The sequence below is a fragment of the Zonotrichia leucophrys genome, chromosome 7 (assembly GCF_028769735.1).
Source record: "Zonotrichia leucophrys gambelii isolate GWCS_2022_RI chromosome 7, RI_Zleu_2.0, whole genome shotgun sequence".
NCBI classification, from domain to species: Eukaryota; Metazoa; Chordata; class Aves; order Passeriformes; family Passerellidae; genus Zonotrichia; species Zonotrichia leucophrys.
Window position 1 is genome coordinate 25,692,894 of NC_088177.1, and position 17,023 is coordinate 25,709,916.

A 17,023-nucleotide genomic window follows, 5' to 3' on the forward strand; every position below is an offset into this window, starting at 1 on the left:
CCTCAGAATTTTAATGCTAACAAGTAATTTATTTTTATTCTTCTTTGATGCCTTATTTTGTATAGAAGCTTTTAAAGTAAAATGCAGATTACTCAGATAGGTAGCAGAGAGCATAAATTACTGAAAGACATTATCTCTTGGAAGAGGAACCGTGACTGGAAGAAGTGAGTTTCTTTGGATTTTTGGTCGTGAAAGTAGCTGCTGCTGCTTCTCTGTTATCTATGTAGTCATGGTCTGAGGATGGATACAGCTTTTGGAGCTGAAAATGTTTATGTAGTTTACTGTCTTTTGTTTCATAAGTAAAAAGTGTTTCATCAGCACAGATAGCTTTGACTGATCTTTGGATGAATCCTTGAAAATACTCTAGAAACTAGTTTACTGTGTTTTCTTTCCAAATAGGGATTTATGCCAAGGACAGACATCCTTAGAAGAGGTCATCTTTATTTGTAAAGCTGCAGTTGTCACTGCGTATTTTCTTACCTAAATCCAGTTTGCAATCCAAGAAAAGGATGCATGCTTTTATTAGGTTTAAATGTGCAGAGCTCAGACTTGCCTTGAGTAGAATATTTTCCTCTTAGTGATGAGCATTGCTATAGTTGCACTAGTACTACAGCTCTTAGAATGTACCTATTTCAGGGTCAGTGAGTGTCTCTGACAGTTTTGCCTCTGTGTGTCACAGATTGCATGGATAAGATTATATCCTTTGTAAGCAAGAGTGGATTTCTGGCCTAGGCTAGGCCCTGTGTGTCATGCTGGAGAGATGGTCATTTGGAATGTGCTCTTGGTGTTATTTTCACGTCAGAGCTTTACTTTGGGGCCTAATTGTTCATTTGCTCAGTCACTACAAGATGCTTTTTTACTGGGCTCTCAGCAAGTGAATTTAATTGGTTCCCAAAGCTGATACCTTATAAATAAAAGTTCTGTATGTGTGATTTGTTTTTCTTGTTGAAAAAAAGCTCTGCTATGTTTTTTTTTCTCCTCACCTTTCCCAGCTGGATTATGCATCCAGCTGCATAGACTGTTTTCTTAACCAGAAGATTCTGTCTGCCTGTTGTTTTTATTCATGGCTTTTCCTAGAAATACTCTGGGCAGTGATGCAGTTCTGATGTAGGTGTGGGAATGGGAATGTGCTGCAGTAGCCTGAAGGTTATGATGCATTATTGCCATTCCTTGACAGAACACCATGTCTATGAGTAGTTGAGTGATCTCAGAACACTGACTATATGTGTAATAAGTTTTTGGTGTAGGAAAATATTATTTTACAATTCTATACATGAGATACAGAGGTAAAGCTTTTCCAAGGCATGTGATTTGAAAGTCTCTGCACAGTGTTGTAACCTCAAGTCTTGCTTCTGAGTAAGGGATAGTATTTTGTCTTTTAAATATTCTAAGACTTGTATTCTAAAATAGAAACTTATATCTTTTTTGAAAATGTCCCTGCACAGAAGTCCACTGTGCTCCATTGCACAGTGAAAGATGTCTTATTGACATTGCGTAGCAAAACGCATTTTCTTGACTCTTTTTCAGAAGTTGTTAGTTCTATTCACTCTAATTGTTGTAGCAAGTATGTTAATAAATTTTTACAGTTCTTAAAGTTACATCTGATTACTTATGTGCTAAAGTACCATAAAAAGTAAGCTGTAGATCTTAGTACTGCAAACAGGTTGTGAGATTGCTTTGTTGTGCTGGTTTTTGTTTTTTTTAATAGCATGACCTTGTAGGTTTCATAGTAACAGTGAAGGTAGTAAATGGAAATCATAATGGAAATGATCTTGATGGTAGTATATGGAAATCATAGACTTGCTCACTAGGGAGGCAGTGCCATCATTTGATGTTGGAAGAGCACTGTTGTATTACAGTAGGTCTTGGGAGAAAAAAAAGGTAGATATGCAAATCTGAGAATCATTGAAATTAATTTCTAGCAGGAGTGTCAATTTCTGATCAAACCCTGATGATGCATTCATGTCATTACTCTGTGCTTTCATCATGAAGTGGCACATTAAATCTGGGAATGTGAAGGGAAGACTCAGGGGAAGCACACTGAAATTGAGGGGAAAACTAGGATCAAGACCAAGATGTATGAGGCTCTGCTAGTATGCCAGGCTGTGTGTGACTTTAATATAACTTTACAATCTAGCATTGGGTAACCTTAAAAGTATTTTATCTTGCTTATGAAATAGTAAGATTTTAATTTAAATCTTGGCTATATGTAAATACTTTGGCAGCTACAGAGAGTAGCTTCAGTCTTCATTTATCAGGGAGATACTCCCCAGCCCCATTAGTCTTCAGTTTCTTGTAATTCAGAGGACTCCATTCATTAGGAAGGATTTTGGAGTACATTTTCTAGTGATTGATGTGTGCTGTACATTATCATGCGAATTTTGTGCTTAGAAAAGGGGAACATGACCTTGTTGAGTAACCTCATTAATAACCTCATTAGTGTGCTAGTACTTTCTGGTTTGGAAGGTTAAATTAAACACTGAAAGAAATCAGAAGAGCTTAAGGAAATAGACATTTATGAATTACTTGAGTTTTGAAACTATAAACCTCTTTAAATGGCTGGTTTTACAAGCCACAGCAGCTGGAAACTAGTTTTGGTGGGGGAAATCTTATGTGGTTTTTCATTAATTAGATTTTAAACATTTTTTTTCTTGATATGGTAGGTAAAAATTACTGCATTAGAATGTAACTGCAGAATTGAAAGCTGGAAAAGAAGAATAACATGAAAATGCTTAGTTAAGTAGTTTCAATTTAGTTTGTGGAAAGGTAGCTTAATGTTACCTGTTTACCTGGCAATAATTCCAAATTATTAAAGTTAAATTTCCAAGCTATGCTTTCTGCTTTTAGAATCAATAGTCTTGAGTTAACTCCATTTCCAGGAGTCTGTGTTACATACTTTGCTAATGTATGATAGCACTGTAGAAGATGCAGATGTCAGTTGGATGAGTTTATTTACAGCCTGATAATACAACATTTATGGTTGTAAAACTTACAAAGATATCTTTATGAAGCTACTCACAAGAGTCAAAACACATAAAAAAATACATGGTATAGGTAGGGAAGACCTTTCTTGTCCTGCTTGTTCTTTTATTAGTCTAATAGTTTTCTAGGGATCACAGGTAGCTTAAAGTGGTTCTTGCCAACATAAATACTGTTGGGTATTTGTGGTAAATTCACGTTTGAGCATATCCACACAAAGGTTTTGGAATTGAATAGTCCTTGAAATGATTTACTGGTGGTTGAAATTTGAATGTTGATATAATTTGCTGTGTTAAGAAAGCATTCTTGGAGCACCAAATGACACATACAATAAAATTAGAACATGATGGTATCATGAGAGAATGAAGCGTCTTGTCACTGATCTCAGATTTAGTCTGAGCTATTAAGGAACTTTGGTGTACTGGTAAAATAGATCATGTAATGTCTCCTGTGCTTCCTCCAGTTATGTATGAGGCACCATGAAGAATACACACACAGAGAGCTGCAATATGCTGAACGAGAGCAGCTTTTATTATTTAAATTGGGGAGACTAACTGGTTTGAATCCTCAGATCAAAGAGGAGCAAATGTAATTTAGAGATGCTTCTGATCACAGCCCTTTCTTGTTATCTGTGTTGTACATGGTGATTGTAATTTCCAGGCAACTGTATAGAAAAATTTATTCCAGAAACATTAACAGATCTCTATTTTTTCACTTTCCATTCATACTTTTCTTTCTTTTCCTTGAGATAAAAGTATATGGGAAGGATGACACTTTCTAAGTGGATAGATGTTCATATTTTGAGGAATTTTTGCTCTCTACTTTTTCCTCTTTTCTTTCTTTTTAATTCTCAGCAGATTCTAGAAATCTATACAGTTTTTTATTAGTTTGGAAATATCGTTTACACTTAGAAAAAAGTGTAACATTATTGGCTTTCTATTGAAGTACTGGCACTTTGTGTTTATGCTACAGCAGTGTGTAGAAACACCATCAAGAATCAGATTATTTCACTTAAGTATTTAGCTTTAAAATGCCCACACTAAAATACAGAGATCTTGGTAAAATGTAAACATAAATGAAACAAAAATGGGTATTCAGAAACCCTGGAATGAATGAAAAGGAGTTATTGCTTCAAAATTAATATGTGGAATTGTCTTTTGGGAAATAATTTAAGAATTACTTCTCACTTTCTTAAATACCTCTTCTAGCTTGTACCTGATTGACCAAAGATCATATTATCTAGTTTAACTACCATTTGAAATTGCATCCCTGCTGAATTGTGAAATCATGTTTTATGGATGAGGATTTAAATTTATTTCATAATAATACAGCAATAATACAAATAAATCGAGCCTATGTTGCATCATGTTCTTTTTGTTGTTTGTAGACTCCAGAGAAGAAACAGTCAGAACCTTCCAGAGGAAGAAAAAGAAAAGCAGACACTCAGAGTGAAAGCAGCCAAGGTAAATTAAAATGTAAATTGACTAGGTAGTGATTGCATGTAATACAACTTTGACTGTAAGCCTTAAAAATTCTGTATTTTCGCTTACATAAGATGGCTGTTATGTTTTGGATGATGTTATGTATTCTTGTCACCCTCCCATTTGTCACTGGAAGGGATGGGCAAGTAAAACATGAATGGGACTGGTAATTACCCAAAAGAATCATGAACTACTGCATGTGTAACTCACAGCTATGATACAACTCTGTAATCTTTATAAGAATTGCAGCAACTCTTCTCATGCAAAATACCTTGTGGTCTGAATTTCTTTTCAGTAGATAAGGGGGAAAAAGGATTACTGATTACAAAAATACCTGGTGCTTGTTTTACAGGTATATATAAGAACTTAATTTTATTCTTCCTTTTTTGTGGAAGATTGTAGTAGTTTAAAGGGGTGGGGAAATCAGGATGAGACTGATTTCTAATATTTACAAAGTTTGGTTTTTGTCATTCCTCTCTTTTGTGTGACTTTTGGGTGAGAACTGGTGAAAATTTAGCCTCAAGACAAAAATTCATCAGAAGGGGAGCAGAAATAGTTCTGATAACATCTGCATCAGCTTTATTTTTCATTCTAACAGAGCTAGAAAATGTCACTTCAGATTTAAACCAATGGGCTCCATATCTGGAAGCCTTAGTGATGCAGCATGCTATTAGCAGAATAATCATGTTGTTTGATTAAAATTAATTTCTTCCAAAGTGGTACTTTGTAGACACCTGCTTTGTTCAAAGAACCTGAATGAATGTTCCTATTTTCATTGTTCTAGTAGCCTATCCTTCCTCTTACTAATGAGTGTTGAAATTAGAGATGATGGAAATTTTTTGGCATTTTTAATATAGAAAACATGATAATAATATTTTATCACTGTTTTGCTGTCAGCAGCAGTAAAACTGAGTAGTCTGCGCTGCAATATTCTCAAGGAGATGGCCTAAGAAACTGCTGCTCCTTGGAGTGGTACAGTACAGTTGAAGCACAACAAAAACCTCCTATTGTATTGGAAAAAAGAAACAAGAAATCAGTCTCTTGTGTATTACATACCCAGGATATTGACTTTTTAATATGTAAATTAATCCATAAATGTTGAAGAAAAGGATTGTTTAGAACATTGAACTAATTGGAAGGTGATATAAATCAGTGTAAATCTATTCATAATAGGCTGTGCCGAAATAATTTGACATATTTCTCCAGTGTAGAGCTCTGTACCATGACATCAAATAGATTTTTCCATACTGAAGAGGAATGCAGTCTGTCTCTTTTACCTGCATGAAAGCAAATTTGATAAAGTGGTATGAGAATTAAGCATGAGGCCAGAAATCACTAGGAGAATTACAGAGTAATTCTGGAGGGAAGTAGTAGCAGTACATACACTGACTGAGTAACTACTGGAGAAGTTGGCTGTGTGCTGTTCTAGGTCTTGGAATTATTTTATCTAAATTTTTCTGTTAGAAGTCTTGACACAAAAAGCACTGCCAAATGTTTCTGGTTTTTTATGTTACTACTTAGTGACACAGCGTTATGCAGCAGTGTCAGTACAGAGGTGTATTGAACTAGAGAGAATTCATCGGGGCTGAAACAATAGAAAAGTTTGAAAATCTTTGCTAAAAAGTGGAAATCAAATTTACAGATCTATGGGTAATGACTTCCTTTTTTTGCAATATATTGCAAAAAATCCTTTCTATAAATTAAAAGCTCTGAACAATAGTCCATTTCCAAGATGTCTCCTGACAGGTTGTCTGGCTTCTACAGGAGAAAAGCCCAGTCTTAAGATTTATGGGTCATCTTAGGGCCAAACAGAGGAAAACATTTGTGCATTGGATAAGGTATAGGTGCAACCTCTGGAATGCCAGGTGTGGGTCAGGTCCTCCTGTTGAAGAAATACAATTCATGTTAGTTCTCCTGAAGTCTCAATCCGTTCAAGATAAATTCTAATATCAATCTCTGGTGTTTTATTTCCCTAGTTAACACTGTGAGTTACCCAATTCATTATCAGGTTAAGAGGACTGGAAATACTTGTCATTCTCTATGCCCTCACTGTTACTGGCACCTAGGAAAATCCTTGGGCAGAATATGTGGGCATAATAACTCACCTGGGGTACATAATGTTAGTAGATGTGGTCAATTTGATACTTAGAAATAGTCCTTGAAAAGAGGAGGGACTTAGAACGGAAGGTTTGATCTGTAGGATGAGAGATGAATTTCATGTTATCTTTAAGAGGTCTAGAGTTTCTGTAAAGTCTACTCTAAACTGGTTTAGGAATTGAGGGTGACTTAATATCTGATTTCTCAATGAATGGAATATGCAAATCCCTTTGTTTTGGGAATCCGTTAATTACCTATATAGGGACATCAAGTATTACCACATCAAAGAAAACCAATTAACAAGTGATAAGATTTTACTATAATTATTTTATATGTAAAAATGTAAGACACCTCCACAAGTAATTTATTTAACCAATTCTAATGTACTGCTGTATTTATTGCAGGAAAGAATATTGGGGGACGTGGTCACAAGATTAGTGACTATTTTGAGGTAAAAATTTTGTAAATTTTACTTTGGTTTTAAGATTTTCTTCTAAAATATCCTTTTAGCTTTTTTTGGATGCTACAGCATTTTTGGTTATAATGGACGGACTTCTTGAGACATTACTTTTCTTTCTGTATGCTTCTCAGTATTAAACCTTGAAGTAGAGATGCAGTCATCTCTTGATGGAGACGAACTGAACTAAAATACAAAACCCATTATTTTTCACACTGTTCTTTAAGCAGCTAAAGGTTGCACTGATAAAAGTAATAGAATCTGATTTAAAATTCTGTGTAGAGACGAGCTGTAGAGTGTAGTGTGTACTTTGAGTAGATGTATAATGTATTTTGAGAAGATTGACTCATTGGGGTGCCTGTGTGCTCTGCAGTACCAAGGTGGGAACGGCTCGAGCCCGGTGCGAGGCGTGCCTCCTGCAATCCGCTCTCCTCAGAACTCACATTCCGCTCCTTCTTCTGTAAGTCTGCAGCTTCAGAACTGCGCCACATACTTGTATACCCTCAAAGTAGCAACATTGAAAATAATCTGTATTCAAGCGGGGAGTTTTCAAAGGAATGAGTCCTGGGAAAGAATTCATTCTTCCACCAGGAAAAAAAGAAGTCAAATTAAGTATTAAAACTAAATTTTCTATTCACACTGGGTCGTTTCTTCTTAAACATCTTTTTAAATACAAGGTAGTTATGTAAAAGGTTGAATAAATGTTAAAATGTTGTAATGATGTCTATTTGTAGGCCTCACACAAAACAAGGGGGGTTTTTTTGTTACTTATAAGGAAACTTGAACCCCCTAGCTTGGGACTTTAAAAGCTGAGGTTTTGATAAATTGTAATTTTTTTCAATAATTGATACCTTTTGCCTCTAAAATTCTCTTTGATTGTGCTAATTCCTTTTTTTTCCTTCTCATAAGCACAATTTCAGTGTCCAGCATACCAACGTGCTAAATGGCTAAACCAATTTTGCCAGTTACAGAAAACATTTGTTTTCTCTGAAGGTGGACCTCAGCTTTTATTCCATGTGCTTTCAACTTCAGGCATCCCCTTGGTCTTGCCAACAATATGGAGTGTAATACAGATTTTGGAATTCAGCTTGAAAAAGGTCTCATTCACACAAACTAGGTTCATTAACAGGATTTGCTTTCTGATTTGCACTTGCTTCCCCTCTCAGGTTCTCCCGTGAGAACTAAACATTCCAAAAATAACTCACGTTGTTCTTGAGTTGTGAAAACTCAGAACAGAAAAATAAGTCTTTGTAAGACTAACATTACCTTATGTCAGTCTTGTATTGTCTTAAATCTTTCAGTCTGTTTCCCAAAAGTGACAGTCTTAGTTTTCTCAGAGAATGTATTGCATCCTTCCTGAGCTGCAAGTGGTATGTAACGCCATACTGATAGCTCTCAGTGCAGTGCTCCAAGTAGTAGCTTGTGTACAAAAATACCTTATTTCTCTGTTTCTCTGAGATGTTCCTGCCAAGAGTTGTACCAAGGCTATGCTCATAATTAAATACTACAGCTGTATCTAAAAGTCTTTGCTTTCATGCTTTTCAGGTTCGACAGAATAGTCCTTCTCCTACTTCATTAGCTTTCGGGGACCACCCTCTCACACAACCAAAGCAGTTATCTATTAAAATTACTCAGGTAACTTTTTGAGATCACTTTACATTGCAGGAAAAAAAAAAAGTAGTTATGTTTATTTCTTTGTCTTTTAACTTCTTATAAACTCCTGAAGACTTTGAAAAGCTTTGCTTTTTAAGATTGCCAAAGCATTTTTCAGTTATGTTCAGCAGCTCATAATTTAAATATCTGTGGTGAATTTTGTATTCTGCACTTGCTCAGCTCCCAGCATGGCACTTCATGATTACATAGATGACCATGGCATTGGTAGGTTTTTGCTCAAGATTTTAGCTGTTGTGTGATTTTAGAAGTAGAAGCTGCTTTTTCAGGCAGTATTTGAATTGACAGCTGCCATTGTCATACTGCATTTAAAATCTGACATTGAAGAAGAAAAATGAGATGGATGAGATGGCAATCAAAATGATCAACGCAATTCTGACATGACTTTTAAAAGCTGAAATCAACTGTTTCATTCTCTCTGCCATTTCTGATGTGATCTGTTCTTTCACATTAGTCAGAAAAAGGTTGCTTAACTGTTGACTGATACAGAGAAATTAATTAGTGGATGTTTACATTCTTTCCCTGTTTTTTATGCCTTTTTTATGAACAGTCATTTCTCAGTTGTTGGTGAAATCTTTTGATACTGTTAATGGTTTGTCCCAGCTGTTCACAGTTGTCCTCATGAAGAGGGAAAGTGATTTTGAATAAGAACCTTTAATGACAGTTCCAAACACCTGAAAATAAGATTTTTCTGGTCTTGTTGAATGTTTTAAAGTAATTTTTTTCTCTGCCTAACAAGCATAAAAAGAATAATGCTGTAGCTGTAAAAGGAAAGGATAAATATTTCAAAATGTTCTTTCTAGACTGATCTCACAATGCTGAAATTAGCTGCACTAGAAAGTAATAAAAATCAAGACTTGGAAAAGAAAGAAGGTCGTATAGATGACTTACTCAGGGTAAGTGTTAGACCATGGGTAAAGGTATTTATTCAGAACAGCAGACTGAATATGAGGATAATTTTTTAGATTTTTAAAGAATTACTTAAAAGGTATAACAAGTTTTTAATTTTTGTATTTTTTTTCTTAAATCTAAGAAGTCTATATAATATAATGTATAAGTTTTTTTCAGCTTCTGTGCGACAACTTGTTAATGATTAAATATGTTTATGGACTTCTGAAGGTGCAAAGAAAGCCGATGCCATTTGCAGGCAGTTGGTTAATTCCTTAAATTCATATTATAATTCACCTAACGGGTGGTTTTAGTTTTTTTGGTTCTAATTATGAATAGGCATTATCTGTGGAAAAACTGTTGGCATTTTCAGAATGGAGGTGATGGTGACAGAAATAAAATACAGGCAATGAATAACTACTTTCAGTAAGAAAACTGTACTATACTCTAATACTTGTTTTCAGAAAAAGAATCCTAATGTTTAGGCTCTTGAAGGAAACACTGGAGAGGGGATATACAGAAATATGAAATATGAAACAAACCTGTATTTCGCAATTTGTAGTGTGTTTAGTGTTTGTATGTGTACATACATATGTACAATACATAAAAATATTAACCCATGTAATGATGTACTATGAAATTGTATATGTAGATTGTTTTAACACATGTTCAACAGTATGGAGTAGACAAGCCTAAACTATTTTTAACTTTTTTTAAAATCAAAATAATATTGTTGTGGGATTTTTAAGGTAATAAGTTAAATATATTTAACTTATTGGAACACAGGGAATTTGTTAAGCTTCCTACTCAGATAATTAAAACTTTTATAACTGTGAAATTTTTGCTTTCTTTTAAATTGGGGGTGTTAGGATTCACATGACTTAAGAATCATATATAAAGATGTGATGCTAAAATTTTCCGGTTTGGATTTCTCAGCCCTCAGTGGAGAGCTGAACATGAGATTGTTACAGAGTTTTTGTATATTCTCAATATGCTGAATGCTCTGTAATACAGAATGCAAGACAATGTAAAGGAAAGAAAAAAAAATCAGGGCATCCTTTTATAGATAGGGATATATCTGTGAAATTAATTTTTTATTTAGATAAATAGATGTGTTTATGCATGTATAAGCATGCATAAACATTCTTACTTTAGTCATGTGAAATTAGATATATTTATTTTATGTGACAGCTGATTTAAAAACTGTTTCAATATATCTCTTCATATTTTGTATATATTTATTAGGCTAATTGTGATCTTAGAAGACAAATAGATGAACAACAAAAACTACTTGAAAAATACAAAGAAAGGTTAAACAAATGTATTTCAATGAGCAAGAAGCTTCTAATTGAAAAGGTAAGTTTATTGCTCTTAAAATCTTCATTATAAAAGCTTGGAAACTGCTGTAAAACTCCATTATGATTCCTTCATTTTCACTTCGACTTTTTCATATTTGTCACTTGATTGAAACTTTGTATCCATGGTCTCTATCTGGCAATATTTTTATAAACCTGAATAAGCTAAATAAAACATTTAACCTTTTTCGGATTGTGGAAAATGTACCTTTTTTAATTTAAGGATTTGCCCATCGTAAGTAAAGCAAAATAGCAAATCATTAAAGTTATGAATTTAATATATGGCATATTTTCTGGAAAAATTTTAAGATTACACTGGATAAAAGAATTTTTGAACCTAATCTGTTGTGAAGAGGAGATGGATAATATCTCTTTGTGAGACACTTAAGTGGCTATGGTAATTTTTGATGTAGAATGATAAAATGCTGTGTCAGCTCAGAATTAATGGAAAAAAGGAAATGAAGATGACTGCCTTCATAACTGCCATTAATGAAAGAATCACTTTTTAAAAATTTCACCCCAATTATATTTAAACTAGTAGCAATTTATTAGGCAACAAGGATACCTTGTTTCTCTCCCTCTTCTTTAAAATAGCCTATTTTTTAAAAATCTTAAAAAGTTAATAGGAAATCATGTTATTAGAAATTAAGGTACAAAAAAGTTTAAGACAAACAGCCCCAGTGCCTTCCCTAGTGCTGGCTGCTGGATCCTGCTGTCATATACAATGGCACAAAGTGAGCCATTGGAGGATTCAGGAGTTTTCTCACCAGCATGTCATAAATAAATTATTGCAGATCTTTTTAAGTTCCAGCATGAGGGGAATGCAGGGGAAAGATGCATCACATCTGTTTGGCATGATAGTAAGTGCATATCTTCTGACTGAGAATCCCACAAGGGATGTTTCCTGTGAAAAGCCCTTCTTCAGCCTAGAAGTGTTTGTAAGAACAGCCGTAATTCTGACAACCTCTCACTTTTTGTGTGTATGATTTTGGGCCATAGACTTTTGTTATGAAGCAAGCATTTGTAGCAATCAAAGAGGTTTCCTTGCATTAGGTGTTCACAGTGCTCCTTCTTTGAGGGAGAGCAGGCAGACTCGGTTGGCTGTCACATCCCAAGGGTGCCTGTGGTGGCAGTGCTGGTTCTGAGAAGGGAATCTGCTTTGCTTCTGCAAGTGGATATCTGGTGCAGTCAGGGCTGCCCACAGTGCAGTGCCACACAGAGGTCCCTGCCCCAGGTCCCTTGGTACCAGCACTAACGTAGATGCTCTGGCAAGGAATTTCCAGGCCAAGTATAGGAAATGCTTTCTTTATCATATTTGAGTCAGTTATTTGTTGTAGTAGACATGTACAGGTAGAATCTTAATTATATCCTCTATGATGCTGATACTCTAAAGTGCTTTTTTAATGAGGAGGGGCAGCAAACTTTATAGGGTAACAGAGCCAAACTCAGGGGGGATTTTGGTGCACAAATTGTCCTCTAGTACTGGTTCTGGCAACTGCAGCTTGAGTTCTGTAGAAATTAGAATAAATGGGGTAAATACTGCAACATATTTTTGTTAACACTTCTCTTATCCTTGCCTTAAAAGGCTGTTGGAGGAGAAAAAAAACCCTGACTGTTTTATTGACTTTTTGAACACTTTAGTGTTACTAAATATGAAATTTCTTTTGTTGTTTTCTTAGAGCACACAGGAGAAGCTGGCAAGCAGAGAGAAGAGCATGCAAGACAGATTACGCCTGGGGCATTTTACAACAGTTCGTCATGGTGCTTCATTTACTGAACAGTGGACAGATGGCTTTGCTTTTCAAAATCTTGTGAAGTTAGTCAATGCTATGTTCTTAAAGTTCTCACTAATTGTTACTTCCCTCTAGTGGACTTTTTTATTACTAATATTGTAGGATTGAAGCAGCTTTTCATATGTTGTATTTTGCTTTGCCTTTTGAAGACTGAGAATAAAATATAGAACTCCATTAATCAGGTGAGGGAATGCTAAGGTTGTGTGTCTCTGAAAATCAGTTTGGTTCCACTTTAACTATCTTTACAATAGCATGAATGTTGTAAATAAGCAGCACATAGTTATTCAACTCAGCTGATAGAATTATAAAGGTAAATCAGTGATTTTTCAGGAAGCTAACCAAGTATGCCTGGTGGTCATTGGGACAAATGAGGTCTGTGAAGTTCTCACTGGCCACATAGGTGCTACCTGCACATCCTCATGGCAGCAGCTTTCTGTGGCGTGCAGCTCCTTAGTGCTGTGAAGGAGCAGTGACAAATCTGGCAGCCTCAGATGGGATTTAGTGCAAGTGGATGGGGGAGAGCAACCACCTGGAAAAGAGCTGCCATAGCAGGTATTCCAGCAGAGATGGGGCCAAGGAAAAGGGCTCTGCAAGACTCTCAGAGGTGGTGGTAAAATAATTATGCAGTGCTTCCAAAGGAGTTCTTTGGTAATTAGTCTGATTCATTGGAAGTACAGATAGATTTGTAGATAGAAGAATACATATATTTTAAGTAATTCACCAAGAGTTTTGTTTTTGAAGGGCAGTGTTTAGTCCTAGTATTATGGGATTGCCTGGGACACTGCTTTTCTAAACAGTCTTAAAAACAGTCTGTAGATGTATTTGGCATAAAAGCTGTAATCATTTACCATAAAACCAAACTGATGGTTTATTTGGGAATGACCAGATCAAATTCAGTATTTGGCCTATAAAAATCAGGTGCTCTCTATTGATGCTGTCAGGGAGTGGTTTTGATTGTATAAAATAAGATATCCACCAGCTCAGATTTTTTTTTCCTTTTTCTAGTGCAGAAATCATCCATAGCACTTTCAAAAACAAAACAAAAAAACCAAAACCAAAACCCCCACAAAACCCCAAAACAGCAACAAAACCCAAACAATCTCCCTGAAACCACCATATATTTAAAAAGTAAATTGTGCCATAACTTTAGCAAAATTTTTCCACTTCATGAAGAACACTGGTGTTCGTTCTCCTAGGGAACATTTTCACACGTTCAGTAAGTTTTTTTAAATTTCTAAATGCCTTATCAGTTAAAAAGATAGTTCTTGAAAAAATGCTAATTGATGAAACTTTAATAAAGCTCTTTTTGGGGTTTACAGGCAGCAAGAGTGGGTGAATCAACAAAGGGAAGACATTGAAAGGCAGAGAAAGCTCCTGGCCAAGCGAAAGCCTCCAACTACAAATAATTCTCAGGCACCATCTGCCAATTCTGAACCCAAGCAGAGGAAAAATAAAGCTGTGAATGGGGCAGAAAACGATCCCTTTGTTAGACCCAATTTACCACAGCTGTAAGTTTAACATTTCAATCAGTCTTTTACATAAATTCTGAGATATTGTCTGTGTGTGTTCTATTCAAATAACAGCATAAAAAGGCACTCGGTATATTCAGCAGCTATATTCTCACTAAGGACTTGCTGATGCTAGGCAAATTTGCACCACTGTCTATGAAGTTGTTGTACAATTGCACTGTCTATGAAGTTGTACAATTTATTTTTGGTAAAGTCACCAGAGAAGGGCCCATTATGGGGATAGGCAATGTTCCTTGTGTTATCCTGAACTAGAAGTCTCCTTATCCTGTCTTCTTAGTCTTCTAATGTCACTGATACCGACTGAACTTTTCTGTATCCACGTTGGTTTAAGAGCTTCTCTTTTAGTTGGAGATTATTTTTTTCCATATAGCAGTATCTAGTTGACAAAAAAAATATTTTTTCAGCCTTTAGTATGTGAAGACATGTTTTAAAACAGAAATATCTTTTCTCTCCTTCTGAATGCTACATCCTGAGATCAACTGTCAGAAGTTACTGATCCCATTTCAAATATTGACAGTGTTGTCATTTTTTGTCATTGAAACATAAAAATGGAAAGTCCTTAAAGAACTCTCTTTTTTTCTGAGGACATCTTTTTCCTGCAGACAGAAAGGGTATAATTCAAGGCACACAAAGATGTGTTCTTGACATTTCATTTGAGTATTTTATGAAATTGCTGCTTCAAGATATTAGTTGCTGCCCTTTAAGCCAATATGCTGCAGCTGATAGTATATCTGTTCCCAGTTTATTTTTAAATAAAAAGTAAATAACTAGGCTTTAAAAGAGTAGCAAATTAATCTGTGTTACTCAGCAGAAGGAAGCTACCTGTATTGAGCATAGTCACTTGCCACCTCTCACATGTGGAGGCAGTAATTTATACCTGCAGGGAGGGGGCGTATATAAATTGCTCTGATTAGATCTGCTAAATAAATACATTTGGACCATCCCTTTGAAGACAGCTGCATGTGTTTTGCATAACGCATTCTTAAAATTCACATTTTGAAGTTGTTTTACTGTGACAAAAATACCATGAAAATACAGTAGTAAGGCTGGCAATGTAAGTAAATCTTGGTTAGCATTACTCCTGTTTTGGTAGAGAGCTGAAGAGTCATTGCTCATTGTGACTTTTTAGTAATACTTAGTGCCTGTGTTCTTCTTAGACCATAATTAATACTTCAGAATAGTAGAGTAAATATTGCTGTTGTGTTAAAAATATATTGCTGTGTGTTTGAATGTAATCCCTCCTGTTATTAAAAGTAACGTTTAAGTAATGGAAAATACCTGAAAATTTACAGAAATTTTATTTGCTAACTTTTGGTTGGATATACTCCCATAATCTTAGTGCTCCTTTGAGAGATGATGAAATATAAATTGGGGAAAAATACAGACAGCATGTTCTAATTTTTAATTAGGGCAAGATGAAGTCCTGGTAATAAACTTCAGAATATTTTCTGGTGTTACATGGTGTTAAATAATTTCCAATTTACTAAAGACTGCAAATTTTCATTTCATCTGGCTTAACCAGTTATGTGTTAAATGACACATGAAAATGCTTGCCTGTTATGGAATTGTCAGGAGAACAATCAAAATTGTCCTTTTGCATCTAATGCTAGTTAAAATGTAAGCAGTAATTGAATCAAAACCATTTTGCATTTAAGTATCATAGTTTGATCATTAGATAGTCTAGATATGAGATTACTTGCCTGTATCATAAGCTTATAAATTTTGTTTCAGATCTTTGAGGAGATCTGTAGTGCATCCTGAGATCAGAGTCATTTAGCCACATGATGCTCTTAGGCCTTTACTTGAAAAGGGTTTTTTGTATTTAGGATTTGTTATAACTTTGTATTGTAGTATTATGTGTTGACTCCTTTCTGCTTCTCAGTACAGAATTAATTGTTTTGTGTATCTTGGTAGGACATTAATTATGCACTTCCATTTTAGAGTAAATTTGTCATGTGCTCTATGTGATTCTTTCCTATTACATTGCTTATCACTGTTTCTGCATTACTTTGACAGTAATGATCTTAATTAGTGTAGTCAAATGGAAAAGGCTCTGCTTTTATGAGGCATGAGGAAATGCAGAGCTGCTTGAGATTAATGAACTAAACCTGTAGTGAATTAGTACAACATGCTTACAAGTGATCAAGCAGATTTATTTAAAACATACAAATGACTTGCTAGGGTTTGCTACCAACAGGTGTCTTTACCACTGCATTGTTTGCTTTAAAAAATATCTCCAGCTTCTGGTATTGATGAGACAAAATGATCTACAGCTTTGTAACAATCAGGAGTATTGAAGCTTCTCTGCAAACAGGTGTCAACTATTTTGAAACAGACTGAAGATGTTGCCTGAGGCATTCCTAATAAGGACATTGTTTGAATTTAGCTGAATTTACTGTGGTCTCTGATAGGAATGTAAAAGCAGACTTTTTGCTCTGAAGTTATTGTTATAAAAGTGGCCAGTTTGCCAGTGTCTTGTGAGTGAATGGTGGCTTGGTGCTTCAAGTAACATGGAGCACATGAGTCTAAACACTGTCCTGGTTTTCCATCATTCTTCCCCTTTTGTGGCCTAAGCCAGAACTAAAAAGTAGTTTCAGTTTTGAGAGTTCTGTTTTCTACTGAGCGAAGTAATTCTATTAGTCTTATGTGAAAGGAATAAATTTAAATATATTTAAAGAAAAAAAATTATTTGAAGTAGAGGTTGCCTTTTTAGCCCTGGAGAAAATTCTCTTTGAAACCTCTCTTCAAGTTCTTTGGAGACATGAGAGAGGAT

The 17,023-nt window shown here is 35.1% G+C and overlaps 1 protein-coding gene across 3 annotated transcripts in view; it reads left to right on the top strand.

Annotated features, from left to right (window-relative positions):
- The window catches only part of TLK1 (tousled like kinase 1), a 68,193-nt gene that overhangs the window by 29,550 nt on the left and 21,620 nt on the right, over nt 1-17,023 (top strand). For all 3 annotated transcript variants that reach the window (XM_064718227.1, XM_064718229.1, XM_064718228.1), the window contains exons 4-11: nt 4,367-4,442; nt 6,962-7,008; nt 7,388-7,474; nt 8,560-8,649; nt 9,489-9,581; nt 10,819-10,929; nt 12,608-12,744; nt 14,041-14,229. In XM_064718227.1, coding sequence (XP_064574297.1) covers nt 4,367-4,442; nt 6,962-7,008; nt 7,388-7,474; nt 8,560-8,649; nt 9,489-9,581; nt 10,819-10,929; nt 12,608-12,744; nt 14,041-14,229 — 830 coding nt within the window. The remainder of the gene's footprint in view (nt 1-4,366; nt 4,443-6,961; nt 7,009-7,387; nt 7,475-8,559; nt 8,650-9,488; nt 9,582-10,818; nt 10,930-12,607; nt 12,745-14,040; nt 14,230-17,023) is intronic.